This window comes from Natrix helvetica (assembly GCF_964273705.1).
Source record: "Natrix helvetica genome assembly, chromosome: 2".
NCBI lineage: Eukaryota > Metazoa > Chordata > Lepidosauria > Squamata > Natricidae > Natrix > Natrix helvetica.
Window position 1 is genome coordinate 236,369,725 of NC_138552.1, and position 17,549 is coordinate 236,387,273.

Genomic DNA, 17,549 nt, shown 5'->3' on the forward strand with positions numbered 1-17,549 from the left:
TGCATCACTAAACATGGCTCCTTCTAGAGGGATGGACTGGATCTTGAATAAGCACCTGTCTAGCACTACAATTAGTTCCATTTGATCTAGACTGATCTTAAAGCACATTCAATTTCCATCAGCATTAGATAAGTATTCGGAACTCATATTTTGATATGATAAAAGGGTAGTTCAACTCTAATTTTCCGTTATACATTTTAGTTGTTGGACAGACTTTGTTTAGTTCTGGTATCAGATACTACATCCAAGGCCTCTGTGAAATCTCTGTCATCAAATACAGGGCATTTACTACGCTGGAAGACTTCTCAGCTCAGCTTAGCATTTAAATATGCCTCTTTTTCTAAAACGTACATTAATATTCATATGGTTTTTTAAATATCAAATCCTCCCTCTCTAGACATGGTTTAACAACTACATGTTAAAATATACAGAGGTTTGTTTTTTATAATGAATAATTTTGTATTCAGGCAGTGGTAGAGAGAAGTACAAAGAATGCAGTAAGAAGGTATTGCCAGCAATTATATAGTTATCTCTCTTGATATTAGAAAAAATGGTTTTATCTTTTCCCCTGAAGGTTATTATAAAATTTTCAATTATGTTCCAATGGTATTTGGATTTCTATTAATTAAAATACAATACACCAAAGTAGTCTAACTGATTTCACTTAGGTTTAGAGTAACCAAGTCCCTCTGTGATCCTTTTTATTCCTATATATAAAATCCCTTCCTAATGCTGCTATTTGCCATTTAAAATTGGCTTCATTTTTTTCTTGAGAATGAAATAAAACTTTTGCAATTTTGGTAAGTGTCAATAAAGTGCAGTATAAATTTGCATGTGGTTATATAAATAGGAAATAGGAAAAGGACAAGGAATTTACAAAATTAAAATTCTGAAAATTCAGGAAAGTACAAACATTCAAAGAAACAAAACAAAAACAACAACCCTGAACAATATTAGAATACAGAGAGGTTTATTATGATCAGTATTGAAATTATGTTTAATAATAATAACAGTAGGATCTTGAAAATTATCTAATACTTTATTATCCTAATAGTTACCCTAAATCCATCTATAGCTTTGCCTAGCCTGGAAGACATTTCTCCCATATAAAGTTTACTTTTAGTTCTTTCTTTATTTTTCATGGTTTCACAAGCAACCGGTTAATTAGAACAGGGATGTGGGATATATAATTCTACTAGTATGGATAAATTAAAATTTGCAATCCTTGATATGTATTGGCAGAAATTGCTAAGAGTTGTAATACAGCATTATCTAGAAGGCCACACATGTTTCACCTCTGCATTAAAAGATAAGCTGTTTTTGCCTATTTCCACAGAAGCATTCCATGATGTGCTTTTCACTTTTTCTGGCATTATACAGTAGCTGAATTACTAAGCAGAGCAGAGAGTTCCACTGTAGAAATGGATTACTTCCCCAGCTAAATATGCTCATTAAAACATTAAACATTAGAAACGAAACATGGCAAGTCACATTAACACGCACAGCTTGAACAAGGAGCCTGCTGATAAAATGACAAACCCACATCCGCATAAATTCATTTAGCCAGTCTTAGGGCTCTTCTGCGTGACCTGCTAATTGCAGGCAAGCAACACTTCAGTGGTCATTTATGATGCCATCTCCAGCTCTCCTCTATCCTGTTGAGGAGGCAGCCTGCAATGATGCCCTTGGGCTTTGCTTTTAAAATGGTATTTTTGACCTTGCACCAGCATGAGTCCAGGTATGTTTTTTTCTCTGCTGTTCTTTAATTCAATCTAGGCAATGTCTGAACTTTTATTTGCTAATATACAGTGTTGCCAAAATATTCCCTCCCTTCTGATTATGGGTTTCACATCTACTTCCCAAATGTTTACATGTAAGAAAAGGGACATGTCCTTAAATCCACAGCTTTTGCTGTATCAGGCAAGACAGGTCTGAGGCATTTTGTGGGATCCTCTGTGGGGTCTATGTTTGACAAGTTGTGCTCTGAAAAACAGGTTCACCGACTCCGTCCTACGTGCAACCACTGAAAGAATAGAAACTGGTCAGAAATGAACAATAGTGCACTTACAAAACACTATGTTTTTTTTCTTTTAAGAGATTCCCCACTAGGCCAATGAAACATGACAATTTTTCCTTCTCCAGGTGAAAGGGAAAGTTTTTCTTCTGGCAAAAGTGGCAGGATGAAGGTTAAAACTGATGCAAGTAGGGGGTTGCGTAAAGCTGTCCAGGCATAGTCTGCTATATATAAGAATGTAGAATAGAATAGAGCCGGAGGGGACCTCGGAGGTCTTCTAGTCATGCTCAAACAGGAGACCCTATACCATTTCAGACAAGTTGCTGTCCAGTCTCTCCTTAAGAAATTCCAGTGATGAAGCGCCCGGTAAACTGTTCCACTGATTAATTGCTCTCACCATTGGGACGTTTCTCTTTAATTCCAGGTTGCTTCTCTCTTTGGTTAGTTTCCAACCATTGTTTCTTGTCCTGCCTTCTGGTGTTTTGGAGAATAATTTGACATCCCCCTCTTCTTTGTGGCAGCCCCTCAAATATTGGAATAGTGCTATCATGTCACCCCCAGTTCTTCTTTTCTCTAGAGTAGCCAAACCCAAATCCTCATATGTTTTAGTCTCCAGGCCTTTGATCATCTTAGTTGCTCTTCTCTGAACTTTTTCCAAAGTCTCAACATCTTTTTTTGTACTGGTGACCGAAATTAGTTGCAGTATTCCAGGTAGGGTCTTACTAAGGTTTTATAAAAAGTGGGACAACAGTAAAAATAACCCTGCCTCATGACCAGTAACTTTATGTGTGTTGGGAACCTTACATATCTCCATTTAGATCAGTACTGTTGGTTCTACTAGAAGGAAATAGTTCAGAAGATATTTGTAAATCAAACCTTTGGAAGCTAAAGCCCTGACCCTTTTGGCCTTCTGGAAAGTTGTTAAGAACTTTTGATTCTCTAAGTGTTAGGGCCAGGATGTCAAGGGAGACAAATGAATGCATGTTTGTTTTGTAAAATAATTATATACCCCCCCTTTTTTTTTTGGTAATGGATAATTTTTAAATTTTGGTCTGGGAAATGTTTTTAATTTATTTTTTGTAAATTGATAATTTGCCATGCATTGTTGTATATTTAAGATGAGTGGCCCATGGAGTATTATAAATAAATATTGTGGAGGTGGCAACAAACTTTATTCAGTTTAGGAAGTCATTATGATAAAGAAGGAATTACATCTTCCATTTCCAATCACAGATCAACTTCTCTGAGGTGACAATTAAATTGAAAGTATGGCTGCATTGTGCTTGACATTACCTGGGAAGCCCCATGGTTGGCAAGGAAGCTATAAATTCCTGAATCTTTCTGCAAACACCTTTCCGGTCCATGGAGACTGAAGAACTGAATCATCAATAACTGGAATGGTTTGAGCACCAGTTCAGCAATGATATTCAAAAGCTCATAAAGGGATCCAGTCCCAGAGGAAGGTAGGTGAATAGAAGCAGGATCCTTCTACAGATCAACTTGAAGCACAGGCATTCACAACTCACCTGATATACAAAATATGCAATGTGGATTTCTCCTTCAAGTTGACCTCAGTTCAGTAGACCATCTAGTTTATTCAGCAATGGTTTTTCATTACCTTTTTAAAGAATATTTTTCTGAAAAAAATCCCTAGTTTTTTCCCTGCCTAGTCTATATTTATAGTATTTCCTGGTGGCAATACATCCAAATTTCAACCAAGTCCAACCCTACTTAACATTCAAGATCAGGTAGTTTTATGTGACTGAAACTTACATTTCAATATTATTTAATTTAATCATGAAACACACACACACATTCAATATATATAAAATGTATATTTCATTCATTCCATGGATACTAAAAAAGTGAGCTTGGCTAAGTAGACACAGGCATTTATGAAGGGATGCTAAACTGTGTATTTTTCCCCCCTTTCAGTGTGCCAGAAAGCAGAGAGCTGATATTCTCCTGCCAATTCAGAGCAATGTTGGTGCTGTATGAGTCTCCAATTATGTTGGCTGACAATATTAAAAACAAATCATGCCAACTTCCTATTGTTCATTGCCTTTTTGCTTTTCTGGATTATCATTACCCACTGACTACCAAATGAGCATTTTAAGGGCTTTTTTTCCCTCCCCTTTTTGTGGCAATTCAAAGAAGGAAGGACCGCTAGGTTAAATCCACAGAGCCAATTGGGGTGGATTTTTCTGCTGTTGCAAGATTTCCAGTGTTGAACTGACAACCTGAGAGAATTTTGGCAGGGATTCAAGGCAGCTTCTGGCTAGCACCCAACTCTGCCCAACAGGAAGAACTGCAAGCTAGTATAACATAGTGATATCCCTTCTCAGACTTTTTCGGAGACTGACAAATTTGCTACTCTATGATACAGACCTCCGTTGCCCATGATATTTCCTGCTCTGACCTTGAGAAGAAGTTCATGTTATGTATTGAATATATATAGTTGTGTTAAGTCCTACTAAAGTAAAACTAACCTTTATATGACCCTAACTGTTAACTTCAACTTTTTGGGAGGGAAACGTAGAACATTCATATTTGGGTGGGCTTCTTCAAGGATTATGATTGGTTAATGCCCTGTGGGCCCAGGGTATAAATTACAGGCATTGCCTGTTGTTCCTCAATTTTAGTTTAAGTCAATAAATGCTGTGGTAGCTATGCTGGTCTGCTTCTTGCCTACTGAAGCACACTGCACAATATGCCTGAGCAAGAAAGGACCATAAAAGTCTTGATTCAACAAATATGTTAATGTCTTAAGACATTTCTTAAGCTATGCAAAATCTCTGGTGGCATGCAGGGCCCCCTCTGTGGGCACATGCGCCATCGCCAGCTGCTTTTCTGGTTTCCAGCTGGTCTTCATGGGTGCTGGAGCGCCAGAAAATGGTCTAACAGCCTAAAAACAGGGTGGTTTTCGGGCCTTTTGGGGGCTGTTTTTGGCCCAAAAAGTGGCCTGGAAAATGGCTCAAAGTACAGCCTCAAAAATGGCCCAAAATGGCCAAAAAGCAGGCATGCACACACAGGCCAGCTGGTCTTAGAATTTCCAGTGCTCTGGCACGCACACATGCACACAAATTTTGGTTTGGGCATTTGGTGCCAGAAAGGTTCACCATCCCCAATCTAGTACTTTTTCCCTTCTTGGCCAGTTCTTTCCTTATGGTTTGCAACAATGGCCTGAGACAAAAATGTGGATCCTTGAGTTCCAGCATGGAACATGTGAGTTCCTTAGAAGAGAAACAGTTGATAGCTCAAAGAATATAAGTTTTTTGATCTCACTTTTTAGGCTTCTTACTTAGAAGCCTCTGATCCAGTATGTTCTAGTTGTAACCCAAACACAATATCGAAGAATATGCAAGTTTCCAGCACCCCTGCCTTTATGGTTGCTGGGCACCCAAGTCTTCCAGGCAATTCTTAATTTGAGCTGGAGACAGGTCTGAGGGTGCCGCTCAGATTGACAATCCAGACAACTATGTACTCAGGTGTGTAGGAATCACAACTGAAACAAGAGAGTGGCAGAGAGTTTTGGCCTATCTGAAAATCCTGAGGTCGTATTCTTTCCTCACCTTATTATCCAAAAGACTAGATAGAGACCTAAAGCCTTTGGTAAATTGGAAAGGATCTTTTAGTTTGCTCACATCAGCTGCTTGGATGAAAGAAATTACTGGCATCCTATATGGGAGCTCAACATATTTGCAAAAAGCAATGTATGAGACTGTAACGAACTGGCTCAGATTGAATTAGCTGGCATGTTTCCTGAATGAATGCCTTTCACTTTTATTTCTCAGCTCCTGAGCTCTGCAGTAGAACATTCTGAGGCAGGCGGACATGCTGAGTCCAGCTGAACCGAACAAGAGCAGGCTGTCATCTGCCCGCCTCGAATCCCGATGTCCAATAGGACTGGCATTCCTTTCATGTATGAAATCTTCAGCGATGGTAGATGGCACGCTCTGTGCGATGAAAGCAACTTCTACTACGTTTTAAAATAACTGATAAAAGAATGCCATTATTTCTGGCTTTTCCCTTTACTACAAAATGACTCCCTTGCCAGGAATTTTCATAAAACGAAAGCCAGAAATTCTATTAGGAATGTAATTACCCAGCCTGAGTGGACATTGACTCATCAATGCTTCGACAGCTTAACTGATTCACTAAATAGGAAGCTGCATAAAGAATTAGGAGATGAATCCATTGTTTCAGTCCGGAGTTAAAATAAACCACACTAAAGTATAACTACTATAGCACCAATATTTACACTGAAACCCTTGGCATTTAACCAGACACAAGATGTTCCTTAACATAACAGTTATAAGCTATAAAATCAGATAGATTCTTGACTGTATGACATTCTTAGAAAAATGTACAGTATAGCCAGGAAGTTAATTTCTACATAATATAGAAACTATTACACAGTAAATGCATACAAACTTTTGGCTTCTTTAGGACATTTTATACTTTTGGGATATCTTCTATTGCAGATAGTTACTATCTATACTATCTATGATAGTAGGTATAATCTATTTAGTAGATATGGGACAGGGTAGTTACACAAATATAGTAGATTCTACTATATTTGTGCACTTACTACCCTGCCCCTAAAGAGACTGCTTTCATGACAATGATTCTGAAAGAGCCCAGTGCTTTACTAAGCAGGAAATAAGTAAACAAACAAATAAATGTTCCCATTTTCTTTCCTTAGAAGATAGGAAATTAAGAATTATCTTGGATGGATGCACTATTGGTAGAAGTAATGTTAGAGGAAGAAAATATGCAGTATCAACAATAATACTTCATACAGTTGATAAGATTAGAGTTTCCACCTGAATGGCATTCATATCTCTGCACTACTTGCTTGATTTAAAAATAGCACCCTATATGCTTCGTATATGCAAAAGAGCAATGGTTTTTCCTTCTCTCCTCTAGCAGAGGTAAAACCATACATAGAAAGGAAGACTATGATTGTTGATTCATAATTCTACTCTATAATTCTACTCTATCCTGCTAGAGGCTGAAGCCACCTTGATTATCTGTTGGACAAGAGATTAGTGACCAAAGAACTTTGAAGTTTGCCTTCTGACAATAATATCCTGATTCAGTGATGACAGTTTCTTGTTCATAAAACTTTTGGGGAACTTTAATCATATGATAGATATATGGAAGGTGAAATAGCACCTGCAATGGAATATATTTGACACTGAGCTAACATAAAGTTAGATCATTCAATTTCCCCTGGGACAGCAAGGTCAGAATATGTTTTATGGGAAGAAGGATGAACACATCATTAGGATCACATATTTTCCTGTCACTTTCCAATGGAAACAATTTTTGCCTGATGGAGTCTCTCAAAATGAGATATATGACGATTCAATATGCAGGAAACTCCTTCTCTGATCTATTCACATTTTTGTTCATATTGAAATGAAACTCCTTTCAGCATTGTGTTTTTGAAAAGGGATGGCAATGTCATAAGAACAGCATTTTAAGGTTTTGGTTTTGGCCAAGCCTTGTATATTGAGGCAAATTAATCACAAAATTGTAAGCAGATTCAGTCCTTCAGTGAAATGACATGAATCTGTCTAAGATAGAATATAAATACTGTACATGTTCAGAGTAAAAAGACTGTTTCTAATGCCTGCCAACAAATACATAGTTTCTGTCACTTATTGTAGCTTCAGCAATAGAAGAGGACAAAAGGGACTGGAAGACACCTAGTCCAATCTCCTAAAGCAGGAGACTGTACCATTCTGGATAAATGTCTATCCATTGTGGACAAAGTTAGAGGAGATCTTAAACCATTTTGGGATTATAATCCTTTCTTGGAACTGCCTGTTAAAAATATCTTTGAAGTTTTAACTGGTTCAGGGTTCAGCTCCTAAATGTTTTTGCCTAAAACTGCAAGGATCTATTATATCCTGTGACATTTGTGCCACAGAGTAGCAACTTGCTGATACCAAGAACTGCTGATTTATTCTATGCTTGCTGACTTTTTCATCCAGGAAGACAGAATGTGCTGCTTGGTACTACAATGCTCATATCCAGAGAGCGGAGATCTTAGACCATTTTCTGATTCTAATGCTTCCACGTAGTTGCCTAACTCATTCAGGATTTGGTTCCTAGATGTTTGCAAGAACTAGATAAACAAAGCATGAAGCTGAGTGTAGGCATTAATCTCTAATGTGCAAAATGGCTTAGAATAAACTAATCCAGCTAGGTATGAACCTTTTATGCATTAGAACAGTTGTCAGCTTCAGAGTAAGATTTCTTAGTAGTGGACGAAAAGAAAGTTTATTTTCAAATGGTAGCTCCATATTTACAGATCCTACCAGTTTTATACACACACACATCTTCCTGACTCACACCTTTTAGGTTGGTTTTAAAGTTTAAGATTTCCAGTCTCTTTTTATATAGAAGTATGCTAAATATTTCAAGGTTAGAAAAAAAATCTAGTTTAAAATAGGTTGTTCCAATTTTACAAGATTGTTCTGACCATCTCTTAAGTGTTTTGACTCAAAATGAAGTCATTTGAAACTCCAAACACTTGTATAATGAGAGTAGTATTGGGACTCTCCTGGCAAGATTGGGAGAGCTGTTTAGAATTCAAAATAAGCTCCCACCTGAGTTTCTAGACAGATGCTGCCAATCAAAGTAGACCATCATGAGCTACTGTATATAAACAGTTTTTACTAGCACAATGTGACCTCCTGTGTGTCCTATTCTATGGATAGAAGTATCAAATCTCATTTTACATTTATCATCCAATACTAGGATTTAGAACAATGTTTCTCTTCCCATCTCAAATGTGTTGATTTGATAGGATCCAAATAAGAAGCAAATGCAATCTGCAGAGACTTCTGATTAACCTGTTAACTGATCTCATGGTGCTATCCAGTTTGGAATGAATATTTTAATATGGATTTAGCATATATTCCTGGAAATGTACAGAAACAGATTTTCTGAGAGCTCAAAGAGCACCTTAGATCTTTTTGCAGATACAGAGTAAGGATCTAAGTTGTTCCCCTTTTGATTTTTTTCAAGAGAAAGGTAAATAGATTTAACAGTAAGATGTATTTTTCTTAATGAGATACCAGGTTCAGGAAAATTCCAGTTGCTCAAAAATATGCTCTGATTTTGAAAAGCTCATTTAAACAGTCAGTGGTAAAAAAAAACTTGTATGCAGACAAATAGAAATTTGAGCCTGAATTTAAGGCAGACTGACTGGAAAAAGGACTGATAGCAAAAAAGAAGGGTATCTGGAGAAACAAAATTATAATTTCACCATCACAGCTATTATTCTGTAATAAACCTGATCACTTGTATCCCTCCTCAGGAATGATTAAGGGTCAAAGACTTGATTCTTTCCTTGCAATAGGCTCAATAATGCTACTGAATTATTCCAGTCACATTGGCTACTCAAATAAAAAGGTGTATGAAGCTGCAAGCAAGAACCTGTTTGGAATGAAGAATTTTACACAATCTCTCTCTCTCCATATAGACTCTCATTCAACAGGCTCTCTCCCTTCCCCCCTCCTCTAGTCTATTGAATCTTTAGTACAGCTGCAATGCTAGCTCTGTATGAGCACATTTTCAATAGCATCATGGAAAAGTTAGAGGTAAAAACAATAGTAGGTCTCCTTTTTTCCTTGACCTCCTTTTAAATGAAAATTTAATTATTCACCTTGTTTATGGGCATATTAAAACACATCTTGGGAAATGATTCATCCAGCTATTGACAGCAGGCAAATTATGAGAAACAGTCACACTTGCTGGGCTGTGACAAAATGAAGTTTTTAAATATTTAGAATCTCAGCTGGGGGAAAGAAAAAGAGAGACTCTTAAAAAGAAAAAAGGATAAAGGCAAGACACAACAGGGGAACAAACGAGAGTATCTGTGTCTACATGTCAATTGGATGGAGGTAGTAAGTATCTCATTAGATGAAAGAAGCTGGGCACAAATGCAGTCAGACAACAAAGCAAAAGTTTTGTAATCTTAGAAAATCACCACAGCTGAGGATGAAAGGGAAAACTAAAGATTTAACTCAACATTGCTGGGTTCACCATAAAATCGTGTTAGTTTACAAATCTCTCTCATTTAAACTCAGTTTCACATAGTTATACAAATATGACAGACAGACAGACAGACAATTAATTTTCCATTTCAAAACAAATTTTTTTAATGACCAGCAACACTCCTACCACTGTGACGGGTACCTTCTTCAATTAGTGATTGATTTCTAATACTAAGACGATAGTGAAAATTGTGGGTTTTATCAGGGATTTATCAGTGTTCCCACTCTAGTTCAGTGTGTCTCAATCTTGCTCACCAGCTTGCTGACTGGGAAATTCTGGAACTGAAATCTACACAACTTAAAGTTGCTTTGCTTGATATACACTGCTCCAGTCTAGAATTATGTGCCATACCATAGTCAACATAGACATTGAGGATCCCTAGCACCTTATACCTAAGGAACAGAGATGGTATTCTACCAGTTTGGACCGGTTTGTCCAAACCAGTAGCAGAAATTGTGGGTGGCCCCACCCACATGCCCCAGCTCTATGGCATCCCATTTAGGCAATTTTTTCACCAAAAGCACATGCGTGGAAGGCTGCGTGCATGCCCGGAGGTGGCCCGTGTGAGCAAAGAGAGCACACACGCATGCATGCTCACATTTGAATACCATCCTTGCTAAGGAACGGATGTTGTGATTAGGAACCACTTCATAAACAAGTTCAGCTATTAGTGATAGACCCATCCTCTGTCAATTTATCTAGTCCACGTTTAAAGTGATCATCTAGACTGGCAGCTATCATGACACTGAATGAAAGGAATAAATGTTAAAATTATATTCTTTTTTAAAAAAATACTAATCCATACAGCAATGGCATATATCTATGCACATATATTAATAACTTTATGATATATCTAAGCACTATGATTGATCCAAGATTCCATTATGTATGTTTACATACATTTGTAAATCACAGCATGGGCAAAAGCTGGCATGCAGATAGACAAAGGTCTTGGCTGCCTTGTGATTCTGGTGAATGCGTTTTTCCCCCCAATTATATTCAAGGTTTTTCAAAATAAAGGATGACATAGATATTCATAAAATTGCAAGGGACACTTTTGAAACCTTAAAAAAACCTATCTAAACATACTTGCCTCACAGGGAGAATTCTTCATTGGAGCTGGAAATACAGCACTAGTCACCATAACTGTCTCTGCAAAGGGACTTTCACTGGTGTTAAGCAAAAGGGCACATTCTGCAGAGAAAAACAGGATAAAAGATACATATGTGATTAGAGGGAAATTAGTTAATGTTTTCATGGAAGATTTGTATAGCAACATAATCTGCCAGGGTCTCTGTGTCGCAAGAGTTGTGGAATGACCCTTCATGTACATGCAAATCGCGGGTGGTCTTATATATTATGCTAGACATTTTCAACATTCTTTAGATATAATAATACAATTTCATTTATTTCCCAAGATCTCTCTTTCAATCACGTACAATGTATAGTATTGTGATTTGTATCAAAAAGGCATCTATTTTTTATGATTCTGAATGAATCATAAAATGAACCATTTCTGCTATAAATGAGGAAGAAATACTATCTCACCAAAGCTAGAAGAGGAGGGTCATTTATATGTTTATAAAGCATTCATTCACAACAGGACAGACTCAAGATCTGTTAAAGTTCAGTTAACTGGCGGGTGGATTATGATAAGGAGAGTAGTCTAGCATATCTTGTTGGGAGAAAGCACTAAAAGAATGGTAATTCAATGCTCTTAGTTACTGAATGTTTTAAATAAACAATCTTTTCTTCCTACAGTTATTTAATATCATCGACTAACTTAAAAAAAACTACAGGTAGACCTTGAGTTAAAATTGTAATGGAGTTTGTTTGAGACTCCCTTAGGTAACTGAGTGACTGGGCTGGCTGGGAGAGCTAGATCAGGGGTGTCCAAACTTGGGAACTTTAAGACTTGTGGACTTCAACTCCCAGAATTCCCCAGCCAGCATGGCTGGCTGGGGAATTCTGGGAGTTGAAGTCCACAAGTCTTAAAGTCCCCAAGTTTGGACACCCCTGAGCTAGATCATAAGGGTGAATGACTAATGGGGTGTTGCAGCAGCCATAACATTGAAACTGAGTCATAAGTAGCTTTGGGGGATATCTGTTATAACTTTGAACAGCCACTATATGTCCCATCATAAGTTGAGGACTACCTTTTATCTCAATTTTTGAAGACTGCATCTACTGTATTCAGCTTTCCTTGCAGGTTACAGAAATGGTTCACTTTCATCTTAGTTCTTTATTTATTTAGAGTTCCCAATCTGGAATGGTCTTGGAATTCTCAATTAATGCCTTCTCCAAGTACTGACCAGGGACAGGCCTGCTTAGGTTTAGCAATCAAGTTGATAAGCCATTGCTTCTGTTGATTTACATCATTAATAACCAAATTAAAAGTTGCTAATTTACTAAAGCTATTAATCTCAAACAAGAACATTTTCTGAGTCCTATTTATCCTTTTTTTTTAAAAAAATCATACATTTCTGTTGGATATGGACTCTACTTACTAATGCTGTATGAGAAAATTATTTTCTGGTTTCTCACAAAATATTCTTCTTGTTGCAACAACAACAGCAACCCCCCCCACCCCCCCAAACTATGAAAGTAAATGATAATGGCTGAAAAAAATGAAGAATTCCCATCACATCCTAATTCCTTTGACATACCGCTTAGTTTACTCAGCTATATAACATTACTGTAATCTACCTTTCAGTGAACAAAAGTGGTGATATTCTGGATTCCCAATGTGCCACAGTTGGGCCTTTGGTGAAGTTGATGAGCTTTGAGCCCAGCCACACTCTCCATCCTCAAAGGAGCAATAGAAACCAGTAGGAAGGTTTTCTGCATGAGGAAGAATGGCAAGAGACAGAGAAGTGATCAATAATTCCTAAGAACAAAGTAGAAAGTATATTCAGTATTTGCTTTTTGAAACTCTGACTTTTCTCTTTGGTTCTTGCGACAAAAAGGACCATTTTCTTTCTATAAACTACTAAAACTCTTGTGTCCAAAACTTCAATTGGGCAAAATGCTGCAAAGCTCTATGAACAGATGTACCTCAAATGGGCTAACTTACAGAATGCTGGGGCCTGTTACTCAAAAAGAAATGAAATTGGGAAAATTGTTTGCCACTTCAGCACCACTGTGCTGCTGCTCTTCAGTGCTGCTGTCCCATAACAGTGAATCATAGTAACATGATCCTCATTTTAACATACCCTGAGAGTTACCCACAAATCAATGGGAAACTCAGAAGGAAATGATATAATTGCCGACCACTCCTTTCCACCTTCCTATTTTCTTTGCTTGTGGGAAGCTTGAAGGGATGTCAGTGGAGAAATGGTGCACTCTCCACCAGCTGTTGTGGCCCACCAGTGGCCAGCAGAGCTGGCAGCAGATTCGGACAGTGAGGAGGTTGGGGAGGAACATGGGCCAGCCCTGGAGTCTGGGGAAGGCTCTGATGAGGGTTCTGTGTCAGAGGCAGAGAGGGGGCTAGAGCTGTATGCCAGCTATCAGCTGCTTTCAGAGTCAGGCATCGGTGAGGCAGATGAATAGCTGGAGCCTCTTCCCAGTGTGCACATGCGCAGAGTTGCCAGATGAGGGAAATAGTTAAAGAACAGGGGTCGACTTGGCAGTAAGGCCACAGTTGGATGATGAATGGCCCCTTCCAGAGGAAATAAAAGAGGAGCAAAAGGGGAGTGGAGTTTTCAGGAGACAATTAGTTCATTTAATTGGTTTGTGACTCTCTGAGACTCCTTGCAAGTTTTGCAGATATCGGCCAGGCAGGTCTGTGACTGTAAGTCTTCCCTTGGAAGACTTTGCTGGACGTGAATGAGCAGAATTCACAGTAAATTAATAAAAGGGGTTTTTGAACTCTTTGAACACACACACACTTCTTCAATCCATCTTCCACCCAACAGCAGCCACTTACCTACTGGCTAGGAAGGGAAGGGAGTAAAGATGATAGAGGAAGGAAGAGGGAGGAAAGAAGAAAGGAAAGAAGAGGGAGGGAGGGTTTCTGACACTGCCAGCTCCCCACCAGGAAACTCAATAGGGAAGTCAACAGAAAGTTAGAAGTCACATCTGCTGCCACTGAATTTTTGGTGACCCATGGTCATTCTGAACATTTCTGAAACTTATGGGTGGTCTAGTATACAATAATTTTACTAAATCATTGTGTAAAAATAGATAAATAAATAATAAACCAACACAAACATTTTTTTCACCCACTCTCTACCAAAGTTGAGACTAGGCATCAAACATTATCAAAGTGATTCTTACAGATAGTGTTGGTTTACAATACCTATCATTCTTGAATATTGGTTATTTTGGCCCTGCTGCCTGATGAAGATGAAAGTTGCAGTTCCACAATTACTGGAGATTAAAGGAAACAAATCATGATCTTATGGGAACTGTGTAAAATAGGATCAGGATTATTTTCATCTTTCTACATGTATATATGGGTGCTGCCTAAAAATAGTTCTTTTTCTAAGGATGCCATATGAACTGATGAAGAAGTTTGGATTGGCAATGCATAGTTCATATATTTTATGGTTTTAATTATAATGTATCATCAGTCATTAGCTATATCTTCAGGTTCAACTTTCAGATAATTCCATAACTTCAGTTCTTATATTAATTAAACAATAAATAGCAATAAACTGCATTAGTAAAAATAGGAAAATTAGAATTTTCCTTTAATTTTCTAGTTTTCTCTTTTTACTGAAGAGGTACCTTTAATGTACATTGCATTTCGTAAGACTTTGTAGATAACTGAGATGAGTCTGTGACATTTTAAGTGAATCATTTGCCAGTGGGATCAAAGAAGGACCAGATTTACAAGGATTGCTTTTTTTTTTACTTATAATGTAGAAAATTCTTAATCCTATCATATATTTAAATAATAGAACTAAATTCCAAGTTAAGTGACCAGCTGATTCCTAGAGCACATCAATGAATAACAAGGTTGGAGATCATTATGGATACTACTGCATGTTTTTGCTATTTAAAAACTGATTTTTTTTTCAGTGACACCCCATCACACACTAGTTACTGTTAAATTTAACTCATGCAACCATTAACTTACACACCGCATCTTAATTTGACTTAGTTTTTTTTTGGAAATTCTCCATTTAAAATTCATATTTATTCAGTAACACTTTACCATCTTAAGAAAGGTTTTGTGCTTAAAAGATGAATTTATAATCTATTGCATTCCAAGCAATAACTGAATCAATACTAACTCTAATGTGCATATAGAAGACAGTAGTTCCACAGAACTCTTTTTTTTCCATTCTTATTTAACTTCGTTCTTTTTGTTCCTGGTAAGGTGTTGGTAAAATAAAAACAACATTTCAGCTTGCCCTTTTCTTAAACTTCATACTGGACAACCAGATTTCAAAAACCCATTCACCTTCAAAAACATGATACATTGTTTATATACTTAAAACATTTATTTCTTGCCCAAGGTCAATTCTATAGAGGAAGAAAATGTATCAACTAAAATGTTAGTGTGAGGTTATTGTTATTTCATTTTTTCCACTTTTAGAAATAAAGCATGTATCAAAATTCTATAATGCTATAATGGGCCATGTGTTAAATGGCACACACAGACATAAAAATAAAGGAGTTTTACCCTTCTGTTCATCCATTTATCTACAGGTATGAATGGGTTTGGCTATTTCCAGTATGCATCTATTAATTTATTATATGTTGTTTTTAAATTTTAAATGAACATTTTAAATTAATTTATGTATGTATTTGAGAAATGTATCTTTCCGCTTTGAGAGTTTAAGGGAACGTGGACTATATATACACCATTCTGGTATGAATTCTGAAGGGTGACTGTTATAGTCCATACATCATCCAGGAGATTCGGTTTAGATTAGCAATACACTTCCAAATGCAAGCCAAACAAAACATACATTCATCCATCTATCCCAACTTCTCGGGGCAAAGTTTAATAAATATGTGTCATATAGTTTAAGCTAGACCTTTGTTACTGCTGAGCGATAGACACAAATCTCTTGAACAATTGCTCAGCAGAGGCAAGTAATCTGCATATATAAAGACATATACATACACATGATCTTCGTCATAAAAGTAAATGAGGATATCAATCCTGTTAAACAGTCCCATGAGCACAGAACCCTGGAAATGGCAGGTATTTATGATTTGGAGCATGTTTATTTCCACCGCTAACCTGAACATTTTTTTAAAGCAAATAAATAATCACAGTTAAACCATCATTTGCTGTGATGACAGTGAATATGAATCCAACTATGTTATAGTAAAAACATAGGAAGTGGTTTTATACTAAATTAAACCATTACTTCATATTTCCCTAGTGCTGATTGGTTTTCAAGTTGTAGTTTTCCAGCCTGTCTTACTGTACCTATGTTACTTTACTTCTTTTCATCAGTACTGAACGTGAGGATAATACAAACTTACTCTGTGATTACCAAGTGTTGTTCTTGAAGACGTACCATGACATGGGCTGTATGATATGATCTGTAACTGACGGAGGTCATGTAGCCAGCAGACAAAAAAGGGACTGCTCATTTACGACAAAGGCAACTTGAGGAATTACATTTCCTCTGCTCTTTTCTGCCCTCTATGGGGGTATGTTTTGGAAAAAGTCAGAAAAATATTTGATTATAAAATTCTACCAGTTTCTCCCCTTTAAAGAGAATGCCTCATTCATTCTTCTATAATTGGATTCCATTCTCCAAATCAGCAGGAGATTCTGATGCAGCTTCAGGCTAAATCAGAATAGACTGTCAAACTAGATGCACCTTGAATTCTTCTTGAAGCAGCCCTGCATGCCATTCAGTTTAATTCACTTTGTGCTAAAGTATAGTATATAGAATGGTGTAATGAAGTAGAACATTTGAGGGAAATGTCTAAGCATTAAATACTGCCTAGGGTCTAGAATATCGGGGAAAATGGCAGGGAAACTGAGTGTGGAACTCTAAATAAAGAAGTATTAGCAGTGTAACTGCTAGCCCAGACTTCTATTTCTCATAAATGTAACTTTATGAAGCTCTGATTGTTTGGTGCTGAGAAAACACAGACTTCTTCATTTATTGTAATGTTTCCTGCATGTAGTGGAACTACTGACAATCATTTACCCCAGTTCCATGGCAAGATTTAACATATCTAACTTGTGTGTTAGGCAAAATTGCCATGATTATTTTTCAGTTTGCCCAGATCAGACTCTGATAAGCATAATTGAAAGGAGGAACGGATTTGCACAGATATCATGTGCTCCAAGTATCTTTCTGAGGTTCTCATTTGTAAATTTAGGTGGATTCATATACAAAAGCAGACCTGTCAAATGCATTACGATAAACCAAACACCGTGGGTATAATATACCTTCTCAGAGAAGTTCTCCTTAGCAGTATATTGTTAAATTCATTCTGAAATGTGGTGAATAACATTTTAATCAATAAACCCACCAAGAATCTA

General features: G+C 37.1%; 1 protein-coding gene across 1 annotated transcript in view; it reads right to left on the minus strand.

The window, feature by feature from the left end:
* Positions 1-17,549, minus strand: part of ALK (ALK receptor tyrosine kinase) — a 680,353-nt gene that overhangs the window by 121,527 nt on the left and 541,277 nt on the right. The window contains exons 7-8 of the mRNA XM_081944717.1: positions 12,794-12,928; positions 11,181-11,281 (exon numbers count right to left, since the gene is read on the minus strand). Of these exons, the coding sequence (XP_081800843.1) occupies positions 11,181-11,281; positions 12,794-12,928 (236 nt within the window). The remainder of the gene's footprint in view (positions 1-11,180; positions 11,282-12,793; positions 12,929-17,549) is intronic.